Source organism: Balaenoptera borealis, assembly GCF_965194805.1.
Source record: "Balaenoptera borealis genome assembly, chromosome: 21".
Taxonomy (NCBI): Eukaryota; Metazoa; Chordata; class Mammalia; order Artiodactyla; family Balaenopteridae; genus Balaenoptera; species Balaenoptera borealis.
Genome location: NC_138880.1, coordinates 31,496,188 through 31,520,832, shown reverse-complemented (window position 1 = coordinate 31,520,832; position 24,645 = coordinate 31,496,188). Strand labels below are relative to the sequence as shown.

Genomic DNA, 24,645 nt, shown 5'->3' with positions numbered 1-24,645 from the left:
CCTCAGCTGCAGCCTGGGGCCACATTTCGGGGAAGAGGCTTAGAAATTTTCCAGGACTGTCTCATGTGTGTGGGGGGCGCGAAGCCCTTTCAGAAGGTTCTGGAACCCAGGTAAAGTTACTCCAGGGCCTCGACAAACACAGCCCCTCCCTGTGGGGCTCTCTGGGGGTGCCTCCCAGCTTCCTCCCCATCACTTGCTTGGATTTGGATGTGCATCAGTCAGGTTCTCCAGAGAAACAGCACATTTCTTTAGTTTAAAGAATTGGCTCGCACCATTATGGAGGCCAGCCGCTGGCAGAATTCTTTCTTTCTGGGGGGAGGTCCGTCTCTGTTCTGTCCAGGACTTCAACTGATTGGATGAGGCCCACTCACGTCATGGAGGGGTAATAATAACCTGCTTTATCAAAGTCCACCCATTTAAATGTATAACTCATCCCCAAATACCCTCATAGGAACATCCAGAATAACGTTCGGCCAAATGCCTGGGCCAGCAAGGCCCAGCCAAGTTGACACATAAAATGAACCATTGCAAGGAGTTTCTCAGGTTTGCTCTTCTCTGTCATCTGTCTCCCTTTTCCTTCCAGTGTGGGTTTCCAGCCATCAGAAGCTTTGAGTCGGAAGGCGTTTGAGGTCCCTTAGGAATGTTGGCCATACCCTGGGGCAGTCCTGGAGGCTGTGGTCTTGAGTCCGGACACCTATTTCACACTCAGAGGCTTTGTCACATCAGGAAAGCATTTCAGTTTCACGAGCCTCATCTGTAGAACTGGAATCGTTATGTTCCTCTCACGGGTTTGTGTAGAGAAGGAAATGAGGGCGTACATGGGAGAGCGCTTTTAAATGGTGAAGCACAATGGCCATATTTTAGATTGCGACCTATATAATATTGCCATCACCCCATCCTCTCCTGGAGATGGCTTTCTTTGTTTGCTCACTGCCAGGCCTGGTCACACGAAAGCATCGGCCGACAAGAGTCTGAGTCTCTGGCGAGAAGGCACCCTGGGGAGAGTGCAGGGCTCTGTTTATTAGGTGCGTCTGGCTCAGGAGAAGGCTGAGAAATCTCCCTGCTGGGGCCCCCTGCACCTGCTTCCTACTCCATCCGGGCTGTCATCACCTCTGGCTACATCTGGCCCGTCAGGTCGAGACAGGGTACCACTTTCTCCTCCCCGCCTGCGCTCAGGGCGCACCTGTGGTTTGGGAGCTACCCCAGGCCCTCCCCCGACACAGGCTCCAACCCCCCCCCAGGGGATCTGCGTTCACGCCCCGGGGAGCAGGAAGGACCACCACCTGGACGCCCTTCTCCTGCGAGACCCCGCTGAGGAGGCTGAAGCAAAGACTCCAAAGACGGTCCCAACTTGACTTGGACAGTCCTGCTGCCACAGGCAAAATAAAACCTCACATTTGTACCGCACTTTGGAAAGTCATCTAATTTGCCAGAGAACTAGGCGGGAGGCCAAATGGAGGTGGTCCTCCACTCCCTACCCTCCCCGGCCTATTTATCCATTTTAAGTCTCTAGACTTAATGGACTTTTTTTCTTTCTTTTTTATAGAGCTTACACTTCGTATTTGCCAATTTTTAATTGAAGCATAATTTGCATAGAGTCAGGAGCAGCGATCCTGGATGTTCAGTCAAGCAATGGGATGGCTCCCTCTGGTCCCAAAGTTACCTTGTTTCCTCCCCACCTCCTCTCCGGCCCTCTCGAGCTCATGCCCACCTGGCAGAACTCTGCGGGCAGTGAGGTCGTGCCTGGGGTCCTAGCAGGGCAAGGACCCCAGGCTGTGTATTCCAGTAGTTCTGATGTGTTCCCATATTTTAATACCAGTGGTTGTCAACTCACATAGCTTTGCATTGTAGCTTATCTTTTTTTTTTTTAAATATATATGTTTACCTACTTTTCTTTCTTTTTTTAAATTAATTTATTTATTTATTTATTTTTGGCTGTGTTGGGTCTTCGTTTCTGTGCGAGGGCTTCCTCTAGTTGCGGCAAGCGGGGGCCACTCTTCATTGCGGTGCGCGGGCCTCTCACTATCGTGGCCTCTCTTGTTGCAGAGCACAGGCTCCAGACGCGCAGGCTCAGTAGTTGTGGCTCACGGGCCTAGTTGCTCTGTGGCATGTGGGATCTTCCCAGACCAGGGCTCGAACCCGTGTCCCCTGCATCGGCAGGCAGATTCTCAACCACTGCGCCACCAGGGAAGCCCTGTAGCTTATCTTTAACTAATACTTAGCACTGATCTTCAGCTGAACGGTAGGCATTAGACCTCTGGGAGGGGGAAAGGGCCAGCGACCTTGCCTGTGTTTGGCCCACGGCAGGGCTCAGTAAAGTTTGTTGAATCAGGGTGATGAATCAACACGAAGAACAAAGACAGGCTCGGTCATTTTCTGGGCTCAGATCATGCGTGTCAGCTCTGTGGCCAGCAGTTGGAGGCAAGGCCGGGATGGCAAACAGGAAGTCCAGGGCGTCGTGTGCTGTTTTCTGCTAATCTCAGCCTGTCAATAACCGGTGTTGCGGTCGGACTGGCCCTTGTGAGTCTTCTTATGATGGCAAGATGCCCTCAACAATGACCATCAGGAAACTGAAGAAAAATAAAGGTTTACTGCTCGCCAGACCTGGCAATTACACAGCACACCTGGAGCCCCGGTCTCAGGTAGGGAGAGAGAGCGCACGGGGGGCCTGGGGTTTTGCTTTTATTCGGGTCTAGGGTGGGGGCCTAGGGTTTCAAGACCTCACTCTTTACTGGGGAATTGAAAACATGAGAGTGGGGATTTAAAGTGTGGGAAGAGAAACAAAAAATCAAGTGGCCCAAATGATCAGTTCTGGAAATCAACCAAAGTCTCTGAAACAAAGGAGCCTGGGGGAGGGGGAGGCCGGAGCCGGGGCCTTCATCTAGCATTTTCTGGGGTTCCGTGAGCCAGTCTAGCAAATTAGCAAACCTGAGGTGGGAGGTATTGGGAATTCCTGAGTTTGCAGCCAAGCTGGGCAGTGCGGGTGAGCTGGGGACCCAGTAGTTGGCGTCTGAAGTGGGGACAGTCTTGTGGGACTGAGGCTTCAACTCTGTGGGTCTGACGCTCCCTCCAGGGAGGTTAGCGTCAGAATTGAGCTGAAACGCTGGACACACAGTTGGCGTCAAGAAGGGAAAGCAGGGACTTCCCTGGCGGTCCAGTGGTTAAGACCCTGTGCTTCCACTGCAGGGGGGCGCATGTTTGATCCCTGGTCAGAGAAAAGATCCCGCATGCTGCACGGCGTGGCCAAAAATTAAAAAAAAAAAACGGGGGTGGGTACAGCCTGAACGTACCTCAACATAATAAAAGCTACCTCACGAGCTTGCAGCCAACATCGCACTCAGTGATGCGCCGGCACTTTCTCCCCCTGCCTTCTCCCATGTGCACAAGCTATCTCTTAATAAAACCCTTTGCTTGCCTAAGAGTCTTGTAGAAGCGATATATGCTTCTATGGTTTTGCTGTCCAAGAATCTGGAAAGGGCCCGGTGACAGTATGTGCAAAGATTTTGGGTTTACTCTGAGTGAATCAGTTTTCCAAATCAATAAAAACCCTGTTGGCTTTCTTTATTGGTTTTATGAGGTAGATAGATAGATAGATAGGTAGATAGATGGATAGATATTAAATTTAGGAAAATTTAGCTTTCAAAATGATGTTAAGTTTCTCAGCCTCTGAATGTGGGATCCTTTTGTATGGGTTGAAATCGTATTTTGTGTCCTCACTACATTTCAAAAGTTATTCATATAACTTTTGCACATCCATTAAGTATTTCTGTTTTCTTTACTTGCTGATGTTGTGAATGATATCTTTATTCCACTATATTTTTATTTTATTTTTTTAAGATTTAAAAAATATTTATTTATTTATTTATTTGGTTGCGCTGGGTCTTAGTTGCGGCTCGCTGGCTCCTTAGTTGCAGCAGGTGGGCTCCTTAGTTGAGGCGTGTGAACTCTTAGTTGCAACATGCATGTGGGATCTAGTCCCCTGACCAGGGATTGAATCCGGGCCCCCTGCATTGGGAGCATGGAGTCTTATCCACTGCACCACCAGGGAAGTCCCATCCACTATAATTTTAAATAAGTAGTTTAGCTTTTTTTTTTCTTTTCTTTTCTGTCTCTGTTGGCTCGCTATAGTGAGTAATGATCTAATTAGAAATTTTCACTTCCTTACCCGTCTTCTTTTTTTTTTTTTTTTTTTTTAATCAGTCATCAATTTTATACACATCACTGTATACATGTCAATCCCAATCGCCCAATTCAGCACACCACCATCCCCACCTCACCGCAGTTTTCCCCCCTTGGTGTCCATACGTTTGTTCTCTACATCTGTGTCTCAACTTCTGCCCTGCACACCGGTTCATCTGTACCATTTTTCTAGGTTCCACATACATGCGTTAATATACGATATTTGTTTTTCTCTTTCTGACTTACTTCACTCTGTATGACAGTCTCTAGATCCATCCACGTCTCAACAAATGACTCAATTTCGTTCCTTTTTATGGCTGAGTAATATTCCATTGTATATATGTACCACATCTTCTTTATCCATTCCTCTGTCGATGGACATTTAGGTTGCTTCCATGACCTGGCTATTGTAAATAGTGTTGCAATGAACATTGGGGTGCATGTGTCTTTTTGAACTTACCCGTCTTCTTTACCACCCAATGCTAGTTGAGAATATCACTTTTCTTTTACTTAGGTATGTGTTCATTGATTTCCTGTTTAAATGATTTCTTTTGATTTCCAAATATAAAAGCAGAGGGGAAAAGCGTCAGTTGATGTTTTCTCCACCATCTCTTCCCCTTCCTTCCCATTATTCATTAGTTGTGGAATTTTACATTTTGTGATTTGTAACATTTACTTTGGGCTCTGCATCTATCATCATCCCAGGTCTCTCTTTAGTTTTACAATTAAATCAGTCCAGTATTCACTACTAATACTTTGCTCGTAGTAACACGTTTTTTTGCTATTGGCTGAAGTTAGTTCTGCAGTTTTGTTTTGTTTTTTTAATCCCCCTAAGCCACACTCCTCACTGGAGCTATGTTCCCTGAGTCCTTTCCTGTTTAAAAATTGCCTTTATAGTGGAAGGATAGTTGATTGAGAAAAACATTATGGTATCACATTTCCTGTTCTCGATACTTTGTTGGAATTGCTCATTGTCTTTTAGTGTTGAAGGTGATTTTGTGTAAGTCGGAGCCTTCCTTATATTATAGGCAACTTGATCATTTTGCTTTATCATTCCAGATTCTTTATATTAAAAATCCAGAAATTTTATTAAGATATTAAGATAGAACTTGTTATTGATTGCTCTGTGTCAAATTTCCTTTGAACACTGCTTTAATCTAGTAGATTAGAGTCTTCTTATAAACTGAAAATTCTTTTAAAAACTCTAAAACTTTCCCCAATTACCTCTCAGAGATACTACTTATGTAAATGTTGAATCTCTTTTACTTCTTCCATGACGATCATTTTTTCCACCCTTCCACATTAACGCTGACTTAATTTCCATTACATTTTACTCACTTCCCTCAATCCCATCCTCATGGCCCCCTTCTCTATTTTCAGAAATGTGCAGCCTCATTTGTGTGCCCCTAATAGACCCTTCAGTTTTGTGGTGGTTTATTACTTCTTTTACTTTCTACCATGGTTCTACAAGCTCAGGCTTTTTTCTCCTTTTTTTTAATCTCAGAATATCTTTTCTGAGTTAATGCACCTCGGATTTGTGTTCTATCTCTGTTACAAAATAAGTAATTGCTTCATTGTCGTCATCATCATCATTTTAATCAATTTATAATGCTCTGTTAGGTCATAATTTTTGTCCACTTCATGGGAGAATTTTCAGCTGAGGGTTTCTATTCTACCAATTGTTTTTCCTGTTCCTTCTCCCGCCACCTCCATTTTCCCCCCAGTATCTTTGGAGAGGTTCTGAGTGGTTTCTGTTTGATGATGACTCATCTTTGTCCAGGTGAAATATTCCTGCAGTATCTATTTCAAAGAGGCTTTTGTAGGGGAGTGGACTGAATTGGGTTCCAAGCTGCAAGGAATTCTCCCTATGACGCAAGATTGTTGGTATGAATATGTCCTTTCAACGGCTAACCAATGAGAATGGCACATCATGGGCCATCAACATTCTCATATCCAGATTCCTAACCAAACTGCTTCTTACCAACGTGGTCCCTCATGTGATTATTAGTTCAGCACATCTCTTCTCCTTCCTGAAATGTGGTGCCCGTCTGCGTTCAGGGAATTTCCACTACCCACTCACTCTCCTGAGCTCGCCGTTTCAGATAAGGGATGGTTGGTTTGTCTCTTAGGGAGCAGCAGTGATTCTGTAGACTTGTGCTCAGGCAGCGCTGTCTGAGAGCTCCACCCACAGCAGGCTTTCTTGTCTTCCTCCCTAACCTCCACTCTCTGAACTTGATGACACTTTATTATTAAGTATTCTATTGGAGGGGAATAGATGTCTATTGGTTTTGCAGATGATAAAGTTTACATTTTTATTTCTTGTTTTCGTGTTTTGCTTTTGGGGAATTCCTGACAGAAGGGAACATTTGCCATCCTTCCTTTCCCACTTTAAAACCAGAAGTCTCTGGTTTATAGTAGTCCTTTACCTGGGTTTCCTGAATCCATCCTGCATACTGCTACCAAGTTATTTCCAAATGGCAAACTTGACAATATTATTTTATCATTTAAAATCCTTCAGTATCTTCTCTTTGGTTATGGGACGCACTCAAATATCCAAGATCTGAGTCTACATATCCCACAATATTTCCTTTTTCTTGTACTGTAGCCAAAGGACATGCAATTTCCCAAATTCACATTGAAATCTATGCCTTTATATCTTTGCCTGTGATCTTCCTTTTTCCAGGACTGGCTTCACCACTGTATCTGCCTCATAAATCTCGACTCATCCCTTAGGCCATAAACCAAGCATTAACCTCATAGCAACATTTTCTCAACTTCTCCCCCCTACTCCCCACCCCATGACATAGGAACAGAAGCAACTGTTCCTTCCTTTAAGATGCCTGTACTTGCTGCACTGAATAGAGATGAACTGTTACAATGTTCACCTATTTGATCCAGCTGAAAGCCCCTCATATTCTGGAATGCATTTTGTTCATTTTGTACCCTGGTTCTGGCTAAGTAACTGGCAAATGGTGGGAGCAGAGGAAACGGTTTCCTTGATGAACGGTGCTGAGCCAGGCGTGCCCTGTCTTTGGAAGTGGGGCAGAAGAGTGACAGAAATTGAGAGCCCGGTGACACCTGAAAGGACCAGTCTGGCTTATTTCCTGTCTTTGTATAATTCCTCTCACTTGAGTGCTTTGCCCAGAAACTCCAAGTATGTTAGGTTACTGTACTCCTCTAACGTAAGGCAGGCAGATAAGCCTACATTTTGAATAACTCCCTTCCTTTTATTAAGCAGGAGGGACAAAAAATTTTCCCTGGAAGCAGATAATTTGGCTTTTACTTAGTGTGGGAAGCATATGTTTGCTGAGAAACCATTCGTCACAGCCTAGTGTCACCAGGTGCCAGCACTGAGCTCCAATGCTGCAGCAACTCAGAGTTAGAGGGACCTTAGTGATCATCTGATTTTCCAGATGAGAAAACTAAAGTCCGGAAAAGAAAAGGTACTTCCCAAGGGTCCAGAGGCAAGTGGCGTCTCTGGGGCCACAGCCCAGGTTTTCTGACTCTAAAATTGGTGTTTGGACTCATTAGTGAGTCCAAATGACTCAGTAATGGTACTCTTTCACGGAGGAAAGTTGTAGAGTTCTGAATAATAATTAGAAGAGAAATCGGAAAATAAAAGAAGATAAAAAAGGTGACATTAAGCAATATTGTGCTATTCCCTTTTATGGGTACCTTTTAATATTATTCCCAAATGATTTTTTGTGGTTTCCAACCCAACCACTTTTTGTTCACTTATTTCAAATACATTCTTATGGAGCTCCCCCTACAGACCAAGGTACTGAAGACCCCAAGACTCTTCACCTCTTCCGGGCTGAATTAGTTAAATCCTCCCCTGCCCCCCTACTTCCCCTCTGATGCAACGGTTAAAGCACAGGTTTAGGTATAATTTAACGCTTTGTCTCCCCCAGACACGTTTTATTTCTTTTTCTTCCTAGAATGCTACCCTATTTCCTTTTGATTTATCCCCTTCTGCAGGGAGATCTGACATTTCCCATTTGCTTACAATCTTAGCCCTAAGGAAAGGCCACGATTTCATAGAAAGTTGTTTTCCCATTCTTCTCATCTTCTCCACGTCTTCAGTTTTCCTGGCGCTCTGGCAGCACTCGGATTCCCAGACACATGTCACACACCCGGGCGTCTGCTCAGCTCTCGGTGGTGAACGGTGACTTACTTGCCACGACCTTCCTGAGCGGCAGGGACAGTGCCAAGTCCCCCTGCCCTTTGCGGGCTCCCGTCCGCTCACACTTCTGCTGATGAGCCAGGCTCGTCTGCAGATGCCAAGGGGCGCCTGTCGCTAGCCCCTGGGTCCCTGCCAGGAGCGCGTCGCTTGTCTGGAGGCGCCCACCCAGTGGCTTCTCCGGTTCACTAGTGCCGGCGGGATTGGGACCCAGGCAGGCCATTAGCGGCGCGTCCAGAAGCAACCGCCGGAGAAGGAAGGAGAGACTCCCAGGCCCTGCTGCCCTCAGGAGGGAGCGGAGGGGAGTGGGCAGACTGTGGCGGACTTGGGATGGGATGCGTGTGCAGGACCAGGTGTCCTCGGCTCCTGTGATCCCGGGGAATCGGGGCGAGCAGTCGTCCTCACACACGCTTCACTCCGCCTTCGTTGGGCCCACGAGCGCCTCTCGGGAACACCGAGGATCGCAAGTCCCAGAACTGAGGAGGGGACTTGGGGATGTCATCTCACCCAGTTCGAGCACTTTGCAGACCAGGGCTCTGAGGCCCAGGGAACCGATGGGACTTGGGAGCCAGAGGCAGAGCCAGAATCGGCACGTGGGTACCTAAAGCCTTAGGCCATCATTTATTTTCTCAGCCCAATTTTCCAGGGATACCTGCAGCCGTTTCTACGGAAGAGTGTGGGCTGCGAGACGTGACGTCTGGGACACGGGCGTGCCGCCAGCCTGAGTTCAGTGCCCGCGTGACCGCCGGGTGGCCCCGTTGCCTCCTGGAAGGACAGCCGTCCTGAGGGCCCCCCGCCGGAGGCTGTCTGCGGATGGAGTGAGATGGTCCCGCAGAGCGCTCGGCCCCACGCTCGGCGCAGGGTGAGGGCTTGATGCTCGTTCTTGGGCACAGCTGATGCGCCCTGGCAGGCTGACAGCTCGCTGCCGAAGACCGAAAGCCACCGATCTACGCGTGTGAGATGACGCATTTCATTAAACTGACCGCAAGCAGAGCATCGAGAGCTTGAAGGGCCCCCCTCTTGGGAGCTCCCTTGAGGCAGGACGTCGGCGACTGGCGTGTTCCCAGAAGTGGGCAACCAGGCCGGAGGGGATTCCGAGGCCCCGCGTCAGGAGCGATGCCCTGGGGCTGCTCGGAGCAGAGCGGGGAAGGCCCGGGGAGCACCGTCGGGGTCTTCAGAGGGGAGAAGGGGTAGCAGAGGCAAGGGAGAGGAATTCCGCCTCCCTCTGGTTCTGTCAAAGCGCTTCCTGCTTTTAGGCTTGAGTTACTCTCTATCTGGTTCGTACCCCAGGGCTCCGAAGGGCCTGAGGAGACAAAGAGTAAACAGACCCCCCAGTCTTGGGTTTTCAAGACCTCGTGGGTGAAATATGGGTCAACAGGTAACCAGACATCCAGCTGGTCCGGGACGGCAAGGACATCATTCTGTCTTCCTGGTGAGGGGACGGCAAGGACATCATTCTGTCTTCCTGGTGAGAGAACGAGAGTTCAGTCGGGCAGACCTGTCCTGTCAGAATGGAGTTAGTAAACTCATCAGATCAGAGCCGGTGAGAAGAGAGCTGCCAGCATCTGGTTTTCTCATCAAAGAGAATAGACGTGCCATCCCAGGACCATCTGCTTCGTGGCCTGCCCTGCGTTAGGGTGCCCTGCAAGGGAGCAGACTGGGGGCTTTTATGGCTCCAAAGCTGGAGGAGAATTTTACAAGAGATTCTTGTGACCTCTCCATCGGCCTCTTCTTCTCCTTTTCTTCCCCTGTTTCCCTCCCTCCTTTCATTTCTATTTTCTCTCCTTAAAAATATTAACTATCCTTGGGGACTTCCCTGGTGACGCAGTGGTTGAGAATCCGCCTGCCAATGCAGGGGACGCGGGTTCGAGCCCTGGTCTGGGAAGATCCCACATGCCACAGAGTAACTAAGCCCGTGTGCCACAACTGCTGAGCCTGCGCTCTAGAGCCTGTGCTCCGCAGCGGGAGAAACCACTGCAATGAGAAGCCCACCCACCACAATCAAGAGTAGCTTCAGCACGTGGCAACTGGAGAAAGCCGGCGCACAGTGAGGAAGACCCAACGCAGCCAAAAATAGATAAATAAATAAATTTATAAAAAAAAAAATATATTAACTATCCTTGCCTTGGACGATTTTTCTCACTTCCCCTACATCCTCCAGAGATTTCTCTCAGGGCTCATAAACAGTGGTAGCCCACATTCCTAGACCTGAAGTGGGTTTTCTCTTGCTCTAACTTGTCAAAGAGAAATCTTGACATGAACTAAATCATCTCAATTTTGGATCCCACAAGAGTGATAGACCCAATCCCAGCATCACAGAAGCACTGGGTGTTGGTGTTGTCATTAAAATTCCCTCAATTCCTTCACTGGACACAGACTCATTTCTGACCCCCAAGGACATCTGGGCTGAAACTACAACTTGTGCTTAATGCATGAGATGAAATTCCTAATCAAGTCCTGGAAGAAAAATCAAAGGTTTTTACGGAAGAAATCACATGTAAAGAAAAAAGATGGAAGCATCTATTTAAAAAAACAAACAAAATAAAACAAAAAAAACTTTCTTTAAAAACTATTTTTGAAAAACCTTGTTTCATTTTTGGATATTGAGAAAGTTGATCTGTGACATGAGAAAGGAGGAATAAGAGAAATGAGAACGAAGAAAATAGGGAAAATGAGTAGAAATAAGGTAATTTTTGCATTGTGGTAACTGAGAAAGAGTTTGCAAAATAAAAGTTATCCACCACAGGATTACCCCATGACATTATTTTGACCTTGTCTGGCCACAGTTTATTCCTCTGTGAAGTGAGGAAGTTGGCTTAGATGATGTCTGAAGGTTCTAGTGATTGTGAGTCAATGCCATTCATTGAGAGAAGAAAATAACAAGCCTATACATCGGAATCAAGGAGGTTAGTGATCATTACTACAGATTTATGATTTTAAGATTGAAAAACCATTGAGAAGTAACCACAAAAAAATCAAAATGGGTAAGAGTTCAACTTGTGGGCTAGTGACAAAATTATTACCCAAAATCCACAGCTTTCCCTATGCAAACAGTAGTCAATTTTGAAATATAACGAAAGAAGAATTGGCTCCAATAGAAAGAAAAGCCATAAAATATCTAGGAATCAAGTTACAAAAAACATTCTGGATCTATACAAAGAAACCTATTGAAGGACACAGAAAGGCTGTATCAAGAGAAAACAAAAATGTGTAAAGGAAAAATCTTGTTCTTAGAAAGACTCGATCACCCACGTCATTTTTTTTTCTTTAATAAGACTAGTAATTTCAATGCAGAATCAGTCAACAAAGCAATAACATTATGTTTAACTTGATGGAGTAATTTAAAAGTTATTTTGTAAGAGAGAATCATTGAGAGTAGTCACGTATTCTGAAAAAGACTGATGAGGGAGATTTGGTTAATTTGAACGCTAGGAGCTGTGTTAGTTCAGATCACATAGTGCTGCCACAGGAGAGGACAAACAGAAGAGTGGATGGTAACAGAACTGTCTCTGACCAGGACTAGGTAGACATTTGATACCAGACAGGCTGGGATTTAGGTGCTCTGATGAATGTGCAAAATGTCCCATCCGGCCTCCCCAGATGGCCTGCTGTACGCGGAACATCAGGGTGGCCCTGATCATCTTCAGTTCCTTCCAATCACTTATGATTTTGTTTCTCTTCTGTGCAAGATTCAGTTTCCTAAGAGGATGAGACGTGAACTCAGACATGTGCCTTCTATATGAGACAGCACTGGAGTGAGAGCATGTCTGCAGGCTCAAGAAATTCATATTTCTGGGTGGGGCAAGAAACAGTTTTCATGTCACTGCTGGGAACTCAAGTCTGTCACAGCTTTTCAGAATAGCCTCCATTCCAGGACTGAAAGAATTAAGTGCAAAACTGACCAGGGCTACAGACAGAATTAGGTAAACACACAAACAAAGCAAATATCTTTAAGGAAAACCAAACACGACCAAATAAAAAGTAATCATTGAGAGTAGCCATGAATTTTAGCTATTAGATGATCAAGCACAAAGCAAGAGGCAAGCCAGAAACAATTTTTGCAACACATATGATAAAGGATTAAGGACTTTAAATATGCACAGGATTTTTAGAAGTCAGCAAGAAAAGATGAATAGAAAAATTTTTTAAATGGATAAAGTGCAAGAGACAAAAATGACCAATGGACATTAAAAAGATGTTCAACCTCAGAAACAATTTAAAAAGGATATATTAAAACAAACAGGAAATATTATTATTCACTAATACAATTTAGAAAAATTGAAGCAACTGATAATAACCAATACTAATGAGAATATCGACCATCAAATATATTTTTATGCATTGTAAGTAAGGGGATAAAGTGGTCCAACAGTTTCTAGAGTGGGCAATTGGGCAAAACCCATTAAAACTTGAAATGTACATATAAGCTGAGATTCCACTTGTAGGAATTTATACAAAAGTAAGCATTACATAAATTTCTAAAGATATATGTATAGTCATACAAATATATGAGGCAAATTCATTTGAACGGATATTAAAGAATTTGCAAGGTAATATTTAAGTGGAAAAAACACACAGTGGCACTGGTGGTGAAGTATGATTCTATATTTTAAATTAAAAATAAATATTTACACAATTTTATTTGCAAAGGATAAGAACTGAAATACTCTGAACTGTAAGTAGAGGTTATAACAGAAGGGGCTATAGGGTTTTTAAAATCTTCCATCATTTACATTTCTTTATAACTTGAAATTTTCTGATGTGTATTATTTTTATATCAGAAAAATTATAATAGATTTAAATGAAGGTAAATATTAACATTCAAATCCTAGGGACAGCTTGGTGTATTTTCCCACTAATTTTTAACCAATATGAACTCTTTCTTCCTTTAATGTGGATTCTCTAGGAAGGTTATAACGAACCCACCGCCATTCTGGATCTTCCTTTCAAGGAGCCCTGGAAGATCTAATCAACCTGCCACAAAATCTTTTCTAATGACCTTCGTCACCCGTGAAGGACCGTCCTCATTCTCCTCTTGCAGCAGCGTGACCCCCGGCCCTGCCGCTCGCCTTGGATGACTCCGGCCCCTGTCTCAGCTGGACACCGTCTCCGTAGATGTGGTCACAGGAGCGCCTCAGCCCCAGATTTGAGAGAGACACAAGGCGAGCCACAGCTGGGACTCGGGGAGCAAGAAAACACAGCGCAGGCACGGCTCCTGCCGAGAGAAGCGCAGGGCCGCGCGTGGTGAGGAGTTCGCCTCTGCACTAATCCCGGGATGCCACGAGGACCTCGGGCTTCTGACTTCGTCCTCCTGATTCTTCCCGGCCTTCCGGGACCTCAGCTCCAGAACAATGAGACTCCTCCACGCCCTCCGTGCCGCTTTCTTGATCATCTTCCAGGTACTGCCCGGTAAATACCAACCACGACGATGCCCTGTCTTATTATTTTGTTTTTTCCTTCCCTAGGTCAACCATCGTCAGAAAGTAAAGCATTAGGGAGCTACTCATAGGTCACCTCCACGCCCAAAATCAGCTATTGAAAAATTAGAGAATAAACTGGTTGTTGTGTCTTCATGACGTTAAAAGTCTTGTTTGATGGTAAACTTCTCCCCGCTCCCATTTCCCTCCAATGATCTGGGTGATTTGAGAACCAAATCAGTTGAGTCACTTGGTTGGTATAACCCAGTGTGGAGACAAAGTTCCTTTATTCCGGCCCAGACTGGAGACCTCTTGCCACTCATGCCGCGGTGGTGACCTTGAGTCTCGCTGGGCAAGGGTTCTGTCTGATGAGCGTGTGAGAACTGGTGGGGTTTTGTATGGCGAGGAGGTGGGGTGATCGGTGGGGCGCACTGACCCCGCGGTTAACGCCCCGTCGTTCCCATCTTACGTCAGAACAAGAGCGTGAAGAGACATGAGGGGGACACTTGCTGTTGGTGTTTAGCTGGGAAAGATGGGGATTCCATCTGGATGCTGAGATCTCCAGCTTTCCTCATGGAATTTCCAGCTTCATACAAACATCTTTCCATTTTCCAGACAGCAGTAGGGTGCTCAATTTTGAAAGACCCTGCTATCTTCGGGGTGGAATCTGCCTGAAGCAAGTGACACCGAGCTGTGAGCCCTTCAGGGGACCCTGCCAAGCATTCACCGTTTGCTGCAAAATAAAGAGGAGGTGATGGAGGAACCCCAGCCAAGGAATCCTGGCGAGAGAGCCAAAGCACGGCTCCTCGGGTCCAAATAAGAGCAAACAATTCTCAAGGCTACACGGTCGACTATTTTATCATTAGGATTGACTAAAGGGACCACTGTTTCCCATGGAAGGGTAGGCAGTGGGAGGGAGACAATTATAAGAATTAAATTTACATTATGTTTTAAATTTTGCCAAGCATTCTCATTCACATAACGTATGTAATCCTTAAACCATTTTGGTTTACCAATCCCATTTCACAGATGTAGAAACCAAAACGTGGCATGGTTAATAAATAACTCACCCAAAGGAACAACAAAGGAAGGAACATAATCTGAGAGTTTTCTCTTGGCTGTCGGACAGGAGTCTGTTGGACAGGAGAGGGGAGTTATGGTTTCCTTAACAATCTCAGGGAGGCTGGATATGAGAGAATCACTACGATGGGGTAAGGGGAGGCGGGGAGGGATCGGGTCTTGGTCCTGGGACACTCCCACCCCCGGCTGTAGTGAGTAAAGTGCAGGGTGGGAAGGAGCACGTGCTAAGGGGCGTTGTGGCGTTGGGGACATGCAGGATGGAAGCACGCGGGTACAGAGACTACCCAGACACATCAGTCCACGTGCAGATGCGCGAAGAAGCCTGCTGGAAGCTAGGATTTGCAATGGCGGGTCAGAAGGCTTCTGCCCAAGGCTGGAGTCCTTGGGTAGGTGTGATAACTTTGTGTCTTCCTTGTTCACTTTTCTTGTCTAGGGCGTGGCATCTGCTGTAGTTTGCTGAGTAGGTCACCTCTCCACTACAGGTGTCACTGTCCTCCTTCTGGTGAGGGAACAAACCTTGACACGACGGGCTTTCTGCAATTTACAAAGCACATTTAGGAAAGGAGGGAGGAGCAGGAAGTAGTGCAAAGTGCCCAGGAACTTGGAGGACAAAGAGGAACAACAAGATACACTAGCCTTCTTCCAAAACCTAAACAATCACACGGAGAAGAAAAGCGTGTGATCGGCATTGTGGTGATGTAACAAGGAGGACCAACAGTATAATTGGGTCCCAGTCAATGAATAATTAAAGAAAATTCAGAGCAGGTTTGCAGATGAACAATGGGCTAGGATCAGTGTACATCAGTGTCTGTAAAGATATCCAGATACAGTTACTAATGTATTTTCTCCAATTGTTCTTACTTGGCACTGATTTCCTATATGGTCTGCCTACAGGGATCACCGTAGGACTTTGAGTATTCCTGGTGTCTGCAACGTAAGTCCACAGCGTGCCCTGTCAGAATAGTTTATCTGTCCATTAGTGGAATGGTCTTTTAATTTTTCCATTACACAAGTAATGCATACTGGCTTTTTGCAAAACATCCAGAATCTAAAAATTATGTAGAAAAATACCATTATAATCCATTTCATGCTTCCTTTAGAATATAAATTAGTTTTTCTCCAAATGGATAATCAATCGGCTCTGCATGATTTATTAAAGAAATAGTCCACTGCCCTCCCTCCCCACTCATGTAAAGGCCACTTTTATCAATAACTAGCTGTCAGTGTCTGCACGGTCTGTTTGTGGCTTCTCTGTTTCGTCTCAGGGATTTTTTTTGTTCTTCAGTCAATGCCACGTATTTCAAGTCTCAGCATCATCATAAATCGTAATAACTGGTAGTGAAAGTCACCATGTTGCCCTTTATGAAAATAACCTTGTTTATTCTTGCACGTTTTCCCTTTACAGTGAATTTTAAAATCAGCTAGTTAATGTAAAAATCTTTATTTTTACATCCTAATTTCTAAATTATCACTAGTCTATGGAAAGTTATGAGCCAATGTATCATTCTTTTAAGATGCTGTAATAACTTTCACTTGATTCTAATAGCCAGTCCTTATGGAAAGAGACCAGTAGAACATCCTGCAGTGATCCATCCAGGGGACCAGCCTCTGATGCTGGGACTGATCAAAGAGCTTCCATTTCCTGAGCACCGTAGAGCCCGGGCTCCTTGGTTCTCAACCTTTCGGGGGTCGGGAGAGGCACCAGGACACTCTTTACTAGCCCCAAAAGAGCACTTGGGCGGCACCATATGTTCAATAGAGGGCCAGGGAGGCTGAGAGAAGGCAGGTAGCTGCTGGCTTCCCAGGGGTGCCTGCAGGTCGGGTTGGAGGTCCTTGGTGGGCCAAGGCTGCTGAAGTTTCCCTTCCCACCCGGGGACACCGTTTCCAGCCCCCGCGGCCTGTTGCCTTTGACTCGGGGCCTTGGGGGCTTCATTAGCTCCAGGGGACCCTTTGGGCTCTTGACTCTCCCAGAGGAGGAATGCCTTCCCCTCCTATTCTTCCTGCACCCACATCTGGGGACATCTGAGAAAGGGTAAGCCACAGCTGTCTTCCAGGCCTATCCTCCCTGCCCCAAGCTCTGAGGAAGAGGATCCCCTTCCTCCTTTCCTGGTCACTGCTGCTGCGGCCTGCATCCTCTCTGGACCCTCACCACAGAGGGGATGTGACCCGTGAGCATGACATAACCTGGCAGCGGTAGGAGAAACTCCCTTCTGTGAAGGGGAAGCAGACTGGGCCATAAGGAGACAGCAGGACTGGCTCAAGTGCCCAAAGTTTGCTTAGGGCATGGGAATCGACCATGGTATTTAATTTATTGAGAGGACTGGAATAAGGGGCTTTTTTCCTCTCCCTCTTCCCCTGATCAGAATAAAGTTTATTAAATTATTAAAAAAAAAAGAACATCCTGCAGTAGTCAAGAATTCAGGATCTGGAATCAGATTCCTGATTCCAATTTTTATTTTACCACATACAAACTTTATCACCATGCTGAATATCTCTAGTCTTATTTTTTTCCTCATGCATGCCTTTAGGGCTAATATTAGTACCTGCATAAGGTTAGGCTAATTTTCTTTTGGTTGTAGGAAGGCTGTCATAATCACCTTCAATACGTTCCTCTTGACTGGATTACATAAATGTGAGATGAGTAATCAGTCATCATCTTGGGATAAGAGGGGAAGCACAAAAATCCTTGAGTCGCTCACTCTGAAGACACTTGACTTCACAGAAAATGGAGATTAGGTTTGCTATAAATACACCACCATGTGTAAAATAGATAGCTAGTGGGCACCTGCTGTACAGCGCAGGGAGCTCCGCTCGGTGCTCTGTGGTGACCTAGATGGGTGGGATAGGGAGGGTGGGAGGGAGGTCCAGAGGGAGGGGATATATGTGTACATATAGCTGAGTCACTTCACTGTACAGCAGAAATGAACACAATAGTGTAAAGCAATTATACTCCAGTTTAAAAAAAACAAAACAAAAACCCAGAATAAGGGGGATCATTTTTTATGAGGAGCCCAAGATTCTCTGGGTGAGAAAAAAATTGAAATCTCAGCCCAGCTCCTGGGATTCTACGTCAGGGTCGGCTCAGCCAAAGCCCTGTGACAGAGGCGAGAAACCACAGGTAAAGGAAAACGAAGGGGCGGGCAGCTGCATGGCTGTTGGCGTCACTGACGCCATCTTGGGCCCCAACAGCTCCTGCTGTCCTTCTGCTGACCCGACCCAGGGCTGGATGTGCAGTAGATCACTTCCCTGTCAAGGGCCTTGTAGTTAAGAGGTATTGTTAATAATCATTAGGACCAGGTAGCCTCTATGCTCTGGCAGTCCCCAGACAGTGATGAAAACCTTCCCTGACGTGTTCCCGTGAGACTAGTTACCCCTTCACAAATCTTAACTTAGGAAAGCACATCCTATTTCCAACCACCAACCCGCCTCTTCCAGGTTAGCTATACATTGGTCCCATGGCCCCTTGGAGGGAGGAGTGAGCTGTGAAAATTCCAGGATCTCACCCTGTGAGTAAGTAAGGTACCCCCGGTAACAAACTGATCCACTGATTATACCGAGCGGCCTGCCTCGTTTTTTGGTCTCAAGATGCCTTTCCAGTTTGGTGGGCAAATTTCATTCCTTTCATCCTCCAACAGGGGCACTGAAGCCCCCTCCTCAAGACAGGGCCTGACTTGGGAAGAGAACTTGTTTTTGATTCAGGCTTTGGCTAAGGAGAAAAGCCCTTCGGTTTTCACTTACCTTGGAACGATGCTATGTTCGATAGTACAAGCGTCAAGAACATGAGGTTTTATCGGTCCTGAGACATCACCGTGGCTTGGACAAGGACCCGAGTCAGCAGGGTCACCCCTGGAACACAGATATAAGTTCACTGGTCAGACTCAGCTACAAACCCCACTACTACATCCCCGCTACAAACCCGGCCTCATGACACAGCAGCGGCTGCAACCAGCATAGATCTCAGATGTCTCTCGGGATCTGAAGGGAGGAGAGAACCTTGGGAGGTGATTCCTAAATTGTAGGTGATGGTTCTCCTTCTACTAAGTTCCATTCTACTGAGTGCTAGACTGATTATTGGAAAAATAAAAAAACTGTACTGTGACTGTACTTGTACCCGGAGTTGAAGTAGCAGATTATACTAATTCCATGAGAGTAAATGGGAAAAAAATTTACCTGAACTATTCACAGGTTTCCAGAGAGTAAGTGCTCCATCTCTTCTGGTCCTTCTTATTTTTCTTGCCATCATCGTTATTGTTCTTTTCTGGTCCTGGACTCATTAAGTGCTAACAAAAGAAATCCCTCCAGCTCTGCCTGGAACATTGTTAATCATTGCTCCTGTTTATTTCACCGGTGTTCGTTGTCCAGTAAATATTTTGATTACTACTCTGATCACAGTTGGACACTGTCTTCCACATGTAGTCACCCTGATCAGACCTATAAAAGAAGAAGCTTTGAGCTATTTTTTATTCCACCCACTATAGTGCTATTTGTTTTCTCCTTTCCAGGAAGTTCAGAAGTCCAAATCAGCCATGAAGTTGTTTCACCTCCTCATCTTTGCTGTCTTCTTCATCTCTCAAGTAATACCCTCTTTGGCATCTCCCTGTCATATCTGAGTCTTATTTCCTTTCTCCAACCTGCTCCACTTTCAGAAGGATACCCCTAATGACCCCAAACCAGTTTAGGGATACTAATCTGGAAACAGTGAGAAAAGGGAAACTTCTCAATTGCTTCACTGGGTCTGCAGAAGGCTGTCTGCACTTGAGGCACCGAGAAGAAACCCTGAAATCAATGGGGAAGAATGGGAACAAACTGTGACCCGCTTTCTTGTCTCATATGATGACACCCCCTACACATGTGTTCTCCTTTCTTAAACCTTCCAGCTACTGATGTGTGTCTATTCTAGAGGCATTGCGTTACTGGCTGTAGAGCAAGAAAAGAGGAAGCTTAGAGGTTTTTTTAGGAGGCAATTCATATATGTAGAATCATGGCATTTTAGAAAAAATATAGAGGTATATTCTGCCCCATATCTTGAGCAAGGTGGGGCATGGATGAGAAAAGAGGGGGAGGCTGGGGTCTGACCCCCTGCCTGATCACTCCTTGCTCACAGGTGTGCTGAATGTCACGGGACAGCTTAAAGGGCGCTTCTCTTTTGCTGCCGTGTTGTGCTTTGTACTCACCCACCTTAGTCCTCTGTCTCTCCCTCACTCTTTCCTTCCTCCAGTGTTCTATCTTTAATATAAATACACTCATCTAATCAAATATTCCATTCCTATGTCTCGCTGCTCAGGGCTCCTTGTGCCTTCCAGGGTGTCAGCTAGTGAAACCGACAGATAATGAGCTAAGAGAGCCGGAGTTGGATGGAGCGTGGTACCCACCCCCCAGACACTACCCTTCTTTCTGCTTCGGGTTAATAAGAGCCTGTTTGCTGTGGACCCACTGGGCATAATGAGTGATTTTGCTGCATCACTCAGATGAGTGACCTCAAATCAGTTTCCTCACTGGGCTAATTTTCAATCAAAGACAAGGGAAGAGTAGATTCCCTTCCCTCACTGGGCTACGAGGGAATGTCTTGGGGAAGAATGAAGAGAGAACTGCAGGGCTCCTCACATGAGATTCTTGGTGTAGCACAAGGATAGAGATGTTTGTGGTTCCCAGGGATGGACGGCCCAGGGGTCAGAGCTCCTGGGTCACACCTGCTGTGATGAAGCACAGGGTGACATGGGTGGCCGTCATGACCGCCTCAACAATGTGGCATGAAGCTGGGGATACAGGGACCCATGATAAGCAAGCTGTCTGCTAGAAGCCAAGTTCAAGCCCCTTCCCTCCCAGCCTGTGGGTAAAATGGGCAGGTTCAAGAAGGTGGAAACAAGGTTGAGGTCCACGAGTGGGAGGGACGGGGGGAGTGTGAGCCTGACCCCAGCCCTGGCGTTGACACCACAAGGGGTGGCCATGGCCTCATGGCCACGCAGAGGCCAATGAGAGCCAGCCCCCTGACCACTGCGGTCTGGGTTCCAAAGTTGGTGACCTCTGCTAATGACCTGGAGTGCACAGGCAGGACGAGGGGGTCCGTGGAGGCCCTTCCTTCTCCCTCCCATGTCCTAAGAGGCAGGAAAGGCAACCTTCTTCACGCCTGGTTTGGAGCCAGGTGGGACATTTCTTTTTCTCTTTTAGAAACCTCTCTCCCCTCAGCTGGTGCCCTGATTATTCTAGGTCCTTGGCTTTAGGGACTTGAATTTTAGGTCTTTAATCTTAATTTTAAGACCTATCTGATAAACCCTGAAGGCAGGTTTAGGTTCTAAGCCTGGGAATGGTGAGTGAACTTCAGAATATTGCTGACACTCTCAAGTGTTTGGGACATACTGTGTGAGTATGTTTACATACTTTAGTAAATACGTAAGGGCTGCAGTAACATCTTATTTTCAGTGGGATCCTGTCCCAGGAAGATAAAAACACAAAATTACAAAATTTTAATGTGTTGTTTCCAAAAGACATCATCTGACAACTCCACAATGGCACATCTTGGAGGGCACAACTGCAGGCTGTATGTGTCAACCCAAGAGAAGTGTTTAAAGTCTCTGATCTCAGCTTCCAAATTACAGCATAAAATTTCTGTTCATAACAAGCTCTTGAAGACTGGCCTTGACCTGCTTAACAAGCAAGTAGGAGAGACGAAGTGAGGAAAAGGAGGTGCGCAAGACAGAAAACTTTCCTGAGCAGTACATTTTGGAGATTCCTGGTTGGACTGAATTACTCCTTCCCCTGTATAGCACTCTCAAGACTTTCTTCCAAAAACAGATATTTTTGTTCTTTCTACAGGTTGTGGACACAGTAAAATGCTTAATTTATGTGACTCATGTCCAAGTGTATGCCTGCAGAGGAAAAGAAATTGTATTCTTCCCATGCCAGGGATGTGCCCTGGTAGGAGCTTCTGTTGTAAGAATGAAGTGCACTGAAGAATTCATGTTTGATGGCACTACCCTGAATTAAGTAAATTGAAGAATTCACGTTTATTGGATCATCCCTGAATTAAATTGGAAAGCTGAGACCTCATTATATCGTTTTCTTTATTCACTCACTCATTTATTTTGTCAACACCTATTGAACACCTACTGTGTGCTAGGAATTGTACTGGTAGCTGAGGATATGGATTCAATGTTTCTTCTCTTATCCAAGTTGGGTGAATCAAGGATATCTTCCCAGTGAAGGCCATATATGAGTTGAGTCTTTAAAAAATGAGTAAGAATTAGGCAGAGAAAGTTGAAGGAAAGTGGCATAAGTGTGTTCCAATGTGAGGAGAACAAAATATACCAGAAACATGATTGACATTATGTTAGGGGTTAGTTTGAGCATCAGGATGTGATAAGAGATGAAACTAGAGAAAGTATGGCCAAAGGACGGAGGACTTGAGACACTAGAGAAATCTTACTTCATCCCTTTAAGCTACAGGGAAACATTGAAGAATTTTACATGGAGGTGTGAGGAGGGATTGGAAGCTGGAGAGATGGAAACCCAGAGGCCAGTTAGGGTATTATGCAGTGACTGAAGTGTAAATGTTTGAGGTTAAAAGGTGTGAATTAAGACATTTCCACAAAGACCAGAATTGAAGGTTGGTTATTTAAAAGATACCTGGGGAGTAGAAGCATGAGGGTTTGGTCATTGAGGGTGGGAAGTGAGAAAGACGATTTCTGTTAAGTCTGGCTCACTGGGGGATGGAGTTTCCAGGAGTTGAGTCCCTAGCCTAGAGTTTAAAGGAGGGATCAAGAATGGAGACAATGGGGACTTCCCTGGTGGTCCAGTGGTTAAGAATCTGCCTTCCAATCCAGGGGACTAGGGTTCAATCCCTGGTCGGGGAACTAAGATCCCACACGCCACAGGGCAACTAAGCCTGCACGCCATAACTACTGAGCCCATGCACTCTAGAGCCACAACTAGAGAGAAGCCCGCACGCCACAATAAATAAATAAATAAATAAATAAATAAATAAATAAATAAATAATAAATAAGAAGAATGGAGATAATGATTTCTGAGACATTAGGACTCTTACGGGTGATAAATGAAGCCTCACAGGCCAGGCATCCAGCAGAGACTGAGAGCAATAGTCAGAGCTGAGAAGCAGAAGCTGGAGATACAGCCGTTCTGGTAAATGGCCCTTCTATTTCCCTTCTGGCATCACGGTGAGCAATTCAAAATTGCCAAAGATCTCTGGGGGTAAAAACCATTCTGATTACAGCTCCGACCCTAATTGCCTATTTCAATAATCATGTGTAACTTGAATCTTTATTTCTGTTCCAAGATCCCATCCAGGATACCACATTTAGTTACCATCTTTCCATAGTTTCTGGGCTGTGACAATTTCTCAGACATTTTTTTGGATGACTTTGACAGTTTTGAGGAGTACCATTGAGATACTTTGTAGACTACCCCTCAGTTTGTGTTTGATATTTTTCTCATGATTAGACCAGGGTTATAAGTTTATATTCGTCACAGTCTGCATGCTGTTTTTCTGTCCACATCGAGTTGATTCTTTTTTTTTTGATTTACATAGAGTCAAATTCAAATTTTGTGGTGTAGAGTTCTAAGGTATTTGCAAATGCAGAGAGCTGTGTATGCACTACCATACTTCTATACAGGTTACTCTTCATAGCCCACCCCTCCTGGGACCCCCTAACCCTGAGCAGCCACTGGTCTGGCTTCTAACGCTACAGATTTGCTCTTCAAGGGTGTCATGTAAAAGGAATCAAACAATCTGTAGCCTTTACATCTGGCTTCTTTAACTCAGCAGAAGGCCTTTAAGATCCCTCCATGATATTAATGAGTCAAGCATTTCTTTATGGCTACATAATATTCTATGGTATGATGTATCAAAATTAATTCACTAGTTGAAGGACATCTGTGTTTACCATTTTTGGCAATTATAAATTAAGCTGCTATAAACATGTGCATACAGGTTTTTGACATGAACATACATTTTTATTCTCTCAAGTCATATGGTAAGCATATGCTTAACTTTACAAGAGACAGCCAAACTATTTTCCAAAGTAGCCTTAGCATTTTGCAGCCCCAGCGGCAGTGTATGAGAGTTTGATTTGTTTCAAAAAAAAAAGGTTGATAAGAAAAAAGATGACTAAGAAATTGTATCCTGACTGTTTCAAAACAGGAGATACTAAATTATTGCTGAAGATTGAATTTCCCAGCCTAATCAGCAGGCTTCTGCTGTACAACTCAAGTCTTATCTGTTCTGAAAACAATTCCTTGTGTTCTAAGAAAATGGTTCTAAAGGAATCTCACTATTTGGAAAGGCACCTTTGGAGAGAAGAAAATAACCGTTATCTCACTAAATCTTGGTTTTCTGAAAAAACAGTGGGTTGATCTCTGTTGTCTGAGTTCCAATGCTACGGGTTGATGCCTAAGTGCCAGCTTAAATCTTTCTTCACCTTCAGGCCCTTCAGATCAACTTATTTCCTGGCTCTTCAATAATCAATTGGGAGCCATTGCTTGATACCCAAGAGTCATTAAGGGTATGAAAATGAGAACAAAGTGAGAACAAAACCTCAGTGACTTTTCATACTATAATACACACACACACACACACACACACACACACACACACACTCACACACACTCAAAGCTCCTATCCCCAATCCATACATGTATAGACATATATTAACAGATTACAGGTGGCTTGGAGAACATCCATTTCAGTAATTACAGGTGCAGAGACTGAGACCTAGAAAAGGAAAGGCCTGTCCAATGTTAATCAGCTAATGAGTGGTGTGACCAGACTTAGAACT

At 45.3% G+C, this 24,645-nt stretch overlaps 1 protein-coding gene and 1 long non-coding RNA gene across 3 annotated transcripts in view; one reads left to right on the top strand and one right to left on the bottom strand.

The window, feature by feature from the left end:
* LOC309619436 (uncharacterized protein) overlaps positions 1 to 24,645 on the top strand; it is a gene marked incomplete at its 5' end in the record, with an annotated part of 176,284 nt that overhangs the window by 149,126 nt on the left and 2,513 nt on the right. Inside the window, 2 exons of one of the 2 annotated variants that reach the window (XM_082374633.1) lie at positions 584 to 2,642; positions 13,266 to 13,758. In XM_082374633.1, coding sequence (XP_082230759.1) covers positions 13,635 to 13,758 — 124 coding nt within the window. Of the gene's footprint in view, positions 1 to 583; positions 2,643 to 13,265; positions 13,759 to 14,391; positions 15,925 to 24,645 lie in introns of those variants that run through there. The other variant, XM_082374632.1, reaches the window with a different exon arrangement.
* Positions 14,405 to 22,977, bottom strand: LOC309619443. The gene is made up of 3 exons (XR_014238965.1): positions 18,595 to 22,977; positions 14,847 to 15,390; positions 14,405 to 14,509 (listed from the first exon to the last, which is right to left on the bottom strand). It is a non-coding gene; the product is annotated as an uncharacterized lncRNA (long non-coding RNA).